This window comes from Nicotiana tabacum, chromosome 3 (genome assembly GCF_000715075.1).
Source record: "Nicotiana tabacum cultivar K326 chromosome 3, ASM71507v2, whole genome shotgun sequence".
Taxonomy (NCBI): Eukaryota; Viridiplantae; Streptophyta; class Magnoliopsida; order Solanales; family Solanaceae; genus Nicotiana; species Nicotiana tabacum.
The window spans coordinates 100,980,120-100,989,667 of NC_134082.1; the positions used below are offsets into that span (position 1 = coordinate 100,980,120).

General features: G+C 41.6%; 1 protein-coding gene across 1 annotated transcript; it reads left to right on the plus strand.

Annotated features, from left to right (window-relative positions):
* The first annotated feature begins 87 nt into the window (after positions 1-87).
* Positions 88-2,527, plus strand: LOC107809108 (protein JINGUBANG-like). Its single transcript, XM_016633700.2, has one exon. It carries the CDS (start codon positions 805-807, stop codon positions 2,242-2,244), a length of 1,440 nt encoding a protein of 479 aa, XP_016489186.1. The 5' UTR covers positions 88-804; the 3' UTR covers positions 2,245-2,527.
* Positions 2,528-9,548: the final 7,021 nt, after the last annotated feature.

The window sequence follows — 9,548 nt, forward strand, 5'->3', positions numbered from 1 at the left end:
TTTTAAAAATGAGTCAAATATATATATAGGATCCATATTATCCACTTAAATTGGATAACCAAGTTTAAATTTTACATTTGCAAGGATATTCAAATTAGGGGTTACTCAAATTTGGGAGACTAGATATCCTTCCAAAAGTGATTATATTCAAGAAGTCATGGATAATATGAATACCCACATTATTCGCCGGTTAACCTACTTTCTATCCGTATTACAAACAGTTCGGGTCAGATATTTTATCTGTTTTTGGCATCACCAATTATCGATCCGCTTATATCCGACCCGAGCATCCAGTTCGCCGCCCCTGGTGTGCATATACTATGTTCTTAGAAAATATGTCATTTTATATACATATTTCTTATGACTAGTTTTTTTTTTTTTTATCAGGAGAATAGCAACTTCTAATAAATTTGTCTTCAGCAATGAAATCTTGCACTAATACTCAAGAAAGTTCGTTGGTGCGCGTAAACACCACGTATAATTTACCATTATTACCGGTTAGGATATTTCAGCATTGTTTGACAAATTGTGCCTCAAAAATCCATGTCTTGTACCCAAGATGTTCATGGCCGCACCTTCTCTCTCCAATTGATGCATGTTTCACAAACATATGTATGCCCATTCCTCTAAAACATCCTACGTACATTTCTCTATTCCTACCTGTCAATCCTATAGTTTCCCTCTTCTGGTTTTCCTTGAATCCAACTTTCCTGAATCGCTTTATTAATTCCCTGGTTTATTCTAAATTCTCATTTGATTTGTAATGATCAACCTTTAATTGTTAGTTCATTGATCGGTACTTTGATGAGAAATTCAAGAAAAAGCAAAATGGTGACAGAAGAAAACAGCCACCAACAAGCATTTGGGAGCGTAATGCAATCTGATCCAAATGAAGATGAATATTCTTTTCGAATAAGCAATATATCAGAAACTAGCCATGCAAATTACGATCGCCCTCCTCCTCGACTTAGCTCCGATTACAACTCTCCTCACAACACATCTCCTTCATGGGATCCATCATCATCTCCATATTTAGATCCTTCTTGGGACCAAACAACATCTCCATTATCAAAATCTCCATGGACATCTCACGTCGAGCCAAGTACTAATTATTCCTATACAGGTCTTATGGGTTCCCTTGTTCGTGAAGAAGGCCATATATATTCTTTGGCCGCTTCAGGGGATTTATTATACACGGGATCTGATAGTAAGAATATTAGGGTGTGGAAGAATCACAAAGAATTTTCCGGATTTAAATCAAATAGTGGATTGGTAAAGGCAATTATTATTGCTGGAGAAAGAATTTTTACAGGTCATCAAGATGGGAAGATACGAGTTTGGAAGGTTTCTGGAAAGGATCCAAGCGTATACAAACGAATAGGAACTTTACCAACTTTAACGGCTTATATAAAAAGTTCAATGAAACCAAGCAATTATATTGAAACGAGGCGAAATCGAAATGCCGTGTGGATAAAGCATTTTGATGCGATTTCTTGCCTTTGCATGAGCGAGGACCAAAAGCTATTGTATTCAGCATCTTGGGATAAAACCATAAAAGTTTGGCGAGCATCAGATTCGAAATGTTTGGAATCAATAAATGCCCACGACGATGCCGTAAATTCAATAGTTGTTGGCTTTAATGGACAACTCTTTTCAGGATCTGCTGATGGAACTGTTAAAATATGGAGAAAAGAATCACAAGGGAAAGGAACAAAACACTTCTTTTCACAAACGTTATTGAAGCAAGAATGCGCTGTAACAAGCTTAGCTGTGGACCCAACATCGAATTTCCTCTATTGTGGTTCCTCTGATGGGCTAGTCAACTTTTGGCAACGTGACAAGCTTTTAACTCATGGAGGAGTTTTAAGGGGTCATAAACTTGCAACCCTCTGTTTAGCAACGGCAGGGAATTTAATTTTCAGTGGATCAGCTGATAATAATATTTGTGTGTGGAGAAGGGATGGGAATGAACATATATGTTTATCAGTTTTGAGCGGCCACTCTGGTCCTGTAAAATGTTTGGCCGTCGAAGAGGATAAAGAACAAACAGGTGGTGAGCGACATTTTATTGTGTACAGCAGAAGCCTTGATAAATCGGTAAAGATATGGAGAGTGTCACCGCAAGCACAACAGCAACTCCAAAATCAGGCCGAAGTTATGGGGATGAGTCCGCCGCAGACTTTTCCTTCTGCTTGTAGCCTTGGGTCACAGAGTAGCTGCAGAGTTAGCCAAAGGAGAAAATAGTAACAGTGGGAACATGTACAACGGAGAAGATTACATTTTTCTTTTGACAATTGTGTAGAAGCATGCACGCAGCTAGCTTTGGAGATTGACCAAGTAAAAATTCTCTGTCTTTTGCTAGCTTTGCTGAGAAAATGTAAATGAAGACTTTATTTGTTTTCACCTTTTAGAGTTGGAACACAAATTAATGTCAATGGCGATGGATGTAATTGAACTGTTGTTGTTTTTCATACTTGCATTAACATTAACGCGACATGGGATTAATTATCCACATTGCTTATCTAGTAATACAGCCATCTTTATCACGACCTAATTTCTCTTCTAGGCCGTGCTGGCGCCCAACGTTACCGTCGGGCAAGCCAACACTAATTGTGTGGTTGTTTCTTTTAAGAGTTCTGAAATAGTTGATTTTTAGTTATTGAATAAGTAAGAAGTGAAAAATTAAATGACATGAGAAATAGATGGTTTTAAAAGCAAATGAGGTGAAGTAAATAATCAAAATCACCAAGTATATTCTAGCATAATTTTCAAGACCTGGTGTCACAAGCGTATGAGCTACTAGTTGAATATATACTATACTACTCTCTGAAATGAAATAGGCAGGAAGTAAATGCAAAAGAAAGACTAATGGCATGCAAAACGGGCTCTAAAGGCAGCGCGCCGCAAAGTCTCGTAGTATTAGGAGTGCGCACCGGGATGATAACCAGATGCACCTGCCTCAGATCCTGCACGATTAGTGCAGAAGTGTAGCGTGACTACATAAACAATATGTACCCAGTAAGTATCTAGTCTAACCTCGAAGAAGTAGTGACGAGGGAACGACTTAGACACTTACTATGGGCTAAAAATAGACTACCGAAATTCTAATTAAGCATGGGCTATATAAAAGAATCTGAAAACTCAATAACAAGAAATAAATAAACAATTCTTTCAATGATAGTAAATCCCAATCAATTTCCATCATTTAACAATTTAACCTCTCGAGCCAATGAAACGATATCAAGTATAATTGGGCTCCAAGTATTATTATGTACGAGTTATGCCGAGGTCGTACGGCCCAATCCAAAATACAAATATATATATTGTGCACTACCGAGGGCCGAACGGCATGAACCGTTGATGCATTTATTCTACTATCGAGGCGTTCAACCCGCTCCACAAGAAGAGAAGATACATTATAAACATCCGAATTAAAGGTTATTAAAAGGCTAATATATAAAGAAGCACTAATTCCTATTAACAGTCAAGTAACCCGCCACAACTCAAGTAGATGAAATTCAATCTTTTACAATTTCATTATCAAGTTCCAATATAATTTAAGCATTTAAATTAACAAGTAGGGTGCAAACATCGCAAGTATATCATGATTTTGGTCCTAAACTACCCGGATATAAGCATAAATAGAACAAACTATCATCACCTTATGCGTACGTAGCCCCCACAATTAGAAGCACATATTAATTCAAATTACCTATGGGGTAAATTCCCTCTTACAAGGTTAGAAAAGAGACTTACCTCGTCTCAAGTTCACTTCCGATCCACAAATATGCTTCAAATCCTCAACTCGGTGCCAAACGACTTGAAACTAGTCAAATGTTATATAAATTAATCAATATATATATTCGAAAGTTCATGATATAACTATTGGAGTAATTACCCAACCCAAGATTGTAAGATTCCTAAAATTCACCCATGGGTCCACGTGCCCGGATTCCGAAAATTTTTGAAGAAAGTTGTTACCTATAACCTCATGAACTCAAATATATAATTTTACTAAATTTCATAACCATTTTCGTGGTTAAATCCTATTTTTATCAAAAACTAGTTTTTTCATCTAAACCCATGATTTTCACCATTTTTCATGCTAAAATCCACCCATAATCTATGTTATAAACTCACATTGTATAGGAATTACTTACCTCAAAGTGCTAGGTGAAAAACCCCTTCCAACAGCTCCAAAATCGCCCAAGAGATGAATGAAAATGAGCCAAATACCCTAAGTCCCGCATTAAATAAACCATTTTGCCTCCGACGATTTTCACTTATGTGGTTCACTAGTTGCATCTGCAGCTCGCATCTGCGGCCATAGCCCCGCAGGTGCGATTGCACCAAAACCCGGTGCTTCAATTCTTGCTCCTAAGTCCAAACTTGGTTCGTGCCTAGTCCAATTAACACCCAAGGCCCCCGAGGCCCCGCCCAGATATACCAACAAGTTTAAAATCATAAAAAGAACTCGTTCGAACACTCAGCACGCATAAAACAACATCAAAACTAAGAATCATACCCCAAACCAAGTTGAATCAACTTATTAACTTCAAGTTCTTCCAACTTACTTTGAACGCGCCGAAACATACTTAAACTACTCGGAATGATGCCAAATTTTGTGTGCAAGTCTTAAATCACAATACATAACTATTCTATGGCTCGGAATCCCAAACGGACCTCGATAACATCAATTCCTACTTCAAACTAAATTTATAGAACTCTAAAACCTTCAATGTGCCAACTTTCACTATTAAGCGCCAAAACGCTCCCAGGTCATTTAAAACCCGATCAGAACATACACCCATGTCCAAAATCATCATACAAATCCTTTGGGACTGTCAAATCCCAATTCTGAGGTCGTTTACTCAAAATATTGACCAAAGTTAAACTTAGCCTCTTAAAGCCAAACTAAGGAACCAAGTATTTCGATTTCAATCCAAACCCTTCCAAATCCCGAACTAACCATTTCCACAAGTCATAAAATAGTAAAAGCACATAGATGGATCTCATTTAGGGGAACGGAGTTCTAAAATTAAAACGACTGGTTGGTCTGTGTGCTGAATAAGTGTGGATATCGGCTCCACATGTCTTCCTCGGCCTCTCAAGTCGCCTTCTCGATTGGTTGGCCTCCCCACTGAACCTTTACTGCAAAAATCCTCTTGGACCTCAACTGACGAACCTGCCTATCAATAATGGCAACTGGCTCCTCCTCATAACCCAAGCTCTCATCTAACGGAATCGCACTGGAATCTAACACATGCGACCCGTCGGCATGATACCTCTGAAGCATAAACACGTGAAAAATTGGATGAACTCCTGATAGACTAGTAGGCAAAGTAAGCTCATAAGTAACCTCCTAACTTGTCTCAACACCTCAAATAGGCCTATAAACTTTGGGCTCAACTTTCTCTTCTTCCCGAACCTCATGATTCCCTTGATCGGCGAGACTTTCAAGAGAAACTTCTCGCCCCTAATAAATGATAAATCACGCGCCTCTGATCTGTGTAACTCTTCTGTCTGGACTGTGCTGTACGAAATCACTCCTGAATCAATTTTACCTTTTCCAAGGCATCCTTCACCAAATTAGTACCATATAACTTAGCCTCGCCAGGCTCAAACTATCTGATGGGTGAACGACATCGTCGACCATATAAATCCTCGAATGGAGCTATCTCGATGTTGGACTGATAACTGTTATTGTAAGCAAACTCGGCCAAAGGCAAGAATCGATCACACTGCCCTCCAAAGTCGATCACACTGCTCTGAGCATATCCTCCAAGATCTGACCTGTCCGCTCCGACTGCCCATTGGTCTGTGGATGAAAGGTTGTTCTGAGCTCTACCCGGGTCCCCAACTCACTTTGTACTGCTCTCCAAAAATGCAAAGTAAACTTAGCGCCTCTATCTGATATGATGGAAACAAGCACACCATGCAACCAAACTATCTGCTGAATATAAATCTGGACCAACCTCTCTGAAGTATACGTGGTCACAACCGGAATGAAGTGTGCCGACTTGGTCAACCTGTCGACAATGACCCAAACTGCATCAAACATTCACAAGGTCCGCGGCAACCCAACTACAAAGTCTATAGTAATACGCTCCCATTTCCACTCAGGTATAGTCATCTTCTAGAGTAGGCCACCTGGACTCTAATGATCATACTTAACCTGCTGGCAATTTAGACACCTCGTGACATACTCAACTATGTCTTTCTTCATCCGCCGCCACCAATAATGCTGCCTCAGGTCGTGATACATCTTCGTAGCACCTAGATGAATAAAATACCGAGAACTGTGTGCCTCCTATAGAATCCTTTCCCTCAGCCCATCAATAGTAGGAACACATAGACGACCCTGGAGTCGCAGAACACCATCATCGCTGATTGTAAACCTCCTTGGCACCACCTTATAGTACCGTCTATCTGAGAACCAACAAGTGTGGATCATCAAACTAACGAGCCTTGATCTGCTCTAATAGTGAAGACTAGGTGACGACGCATGCCAGAACTCAGTTGGGCTCTAAAATATCCAACCTTACAAGTCTGTTAGCCAAGGATTGAATGTCCAAAGCTAGTAGCATCTCCTCTGCTGAAATGAATGCCAAACTACCCATACTCTCCACCCTTGTGCTCAAGGAATCCGCAACTACATTCGCCTAGCCTGGATGATAAAAGATGGTAATATCGTAGTCCTTTAGTAAGTCAAGCCACATGCGCTGCCTCAAATTGAGATCCCTCTATTTGAACAAATGTTGCAAGTTGCGATGATCAGTATAAACATCATAGGACACCCCATAATGATAATGCCTCCAGATCTTAAGAGCATGAATAATAGCGGTCAACTCCAAATTGTGTACAAGGTAATTCTTCCCATGGGCTTCAGTTGACATGAAGAATATGCAATAAATCGCCCCTCTTGCATCAATACACAACCCAAACCAACGCGTGAAACATCACAATATACAGTATACATCCACGAACCGGAAGGCAACACTAGAACTGGTGCCGTAGTCAAAGTTGTCTTGAGCTTCTGAAAGCTTGTTTAAAAATCAATTGACCAACGGAACGGAGCACCCTTCTGGGTCAATATAGTCAAAGTTACTACAAATGGATGAGAAGCCCTTCACAAACCGACGATAATAACCTGCTAACCCCAAGAAGCTTCTGATCTTAGTCGTCGTAGTAGGATGATGCCAACTCTGAACTGCCTCAATCTTCTTGGGATCCACCTTAATACCCCCGTCTTAAATAACATGCCCCAAAAAGGCTATAGAATCTAACCAAAACTCACACTTAAGAGAACTTAGCATATAACTTCTATTTTCGCAAGGTCAGAAGCACCACTCTCAAATGGTGCTTGTGCTCATCCATGCTACGCAAGTAGATCAAGATGTCATCAATGAAGACAATGACAAACGAATCAATATATGGCCTAAACACCCTGTGCATCAAATCTATAAATGTTGTCGGGGCATTAGTCAGACCGAAGGACATCACTAGAAACTCATAATGGCCATATATAGTCCGGAAAGCAGTCTTCAAAACATCTGAATCCCGAATCTTCAACTGATGGTACCCCGATATCAAGTTGATCTTAGAGAACACCCTGGCACCCTGCAACTGGTCAAACAAGTCATCAATATGTGGCAATGGGTACTTGTTCTTAGTGGTAACTTTGTTCAACTAGCGATAATCAATGCTTATCCGCATAGTCCAGTCTTCCTTCTTCACAAATAACACCGGTACACCCCAAGGCGATACACTCAGCCTGACGAACCCCTTTGCTAGCAACTCCTCAAGTTGTTCCTTCAACTTCTTCAACTCTTTCGGAGCCATACGGTACGGTGGGATGGATATAGGCTGGGTGCCTAGAGCCAAATCAATGTAGAAATCGATTTCACGATCTAGTGTCATGCCTGGAACATCAGAAGGAAACACATCAAAGAACTCTCGGACTGCGGGTATTGAATCAATCGCTGGAGTCTCTGCGGCAGTATCCCAAACATAGGCGAGATAAGCCAAATAACCCTTCTCGACCATGTGTCAAGCCTTCATAAAAGAGATGATACGACTAGGTATGCTGACAGACGAACCCTTCAACTCTAATCTAGGCAACTCTAGCATCGCCAAGGTAACATTCTTGGCATGGAAATCAATGATGGCATGATATGGAGACAACCAGTCCATGCCCAGGATGACCTCAAAGTCGGTCATGTTAAGAAGTAGAAGATCCGCTCTAGTCTCATAACCAAAGAATGTAATAATGCAGGGTCGATAAACCCGATCCACAACAACAGAATCGCCCACTGGAGTGGACACATAAACATGAGTACCCAAGGACTCTTGAGGAACATCCAGGAAGTGAGAAAATAGAGATGAAAACATATGAATAGGTAGACCCTAGATCAAATAATACTGAATCATCCCCAACGCAGATAGAAATAATACTTGTGATCATGGCATCTAAGGCCACTACATCTGGTCTGGCTGGGAAAGCATAGAATCTAGTTGAAGCGCCACTAGACTGGCCTCCACCTCTAGGATGACCCCTACCCATCTGCCCTCTGACTATGGGCGGCCGGATGGCTGGTGCGGCTGCTGGTACTGTAATCATAGGCTAAGAACCTTGTTGTACTGCCTTGCCCCGAAGCCTAGGGCAGAACCTCCGCACATGGCTGAGATCCCTACACCCGAAACAACCTCTCGATACGGTGGACTGCTGACTTAGAGTCTGACTGTGATAGCCTGAATACCCACTAGAGGAACCCTGAATAGCTGGAGGGCGGTAGGAACTCTCTGGAATAGCGCTAAAATAGGGTCGCACTGGAGCACCCCGAGGAGGCGGCGATGATGGATATGTGGGCCTACTAAACTGACTTGTGCCCCCAGATGGAGCATCATTGAATCCTCCGGGATAACGTAACCGCTTTTCTCGTGGCATCTACTCTCGGCTTCGCCTGACGGACACCCTCGATCCTCTGAGTTATCTCTACGACTAGCTCATAAGAAGTCCCTATCTCAACCTCTCGGGCCATGGTGGCCTGGATACTAGAGTGCAACCATGCAACAAACCTACGCACTCTTTCTGCATCAACAGGAAGTATTATAAGTGCATGTCGAGATAACTCAGAGAATCTCGCCTCATAGTCGGTCATTGTCATCTGACGTTGCTGGAGCTGCTCGAACTAAAACCGCAACTCTTCCCTCTAAGAGGGTGGAATATACCTATCCAAGAAAAGGCGTGTAAACTAATCCCAACTCATGGGAGGAGAACATGTTGGTCTGCCGAGAAAATAGGACTTCCACCATCTACGGGCCCTGCCCTCCAGCTAGAAAGTAGTGAAATCCACCCTGTGGGACTCTAATATACTCATGTTGTGCAGTCTATCCTTATACCAATCAATGAAGTGCTAGGATCCTCATGTCGCTCACCTCCAAAGATAGGAGGGTGTAGCCTAGTCATTCTGTCCAATAGCTTTTGCAGCTCACCGGTTGCAGCTGGTCTAGGCTCAGGTAGGGCTCCTGCTATTGGCTAGGCTCTG

Excerpts from the sequence above, each read along its gene's own strand:
- LOC107809108 (XM_016633700.2), top strand. The coding sequence starts at position 805 with ATGAGAAATTCAAGAAAAAGCAAAATGGTGACAGAAGAAAACAGCCAC.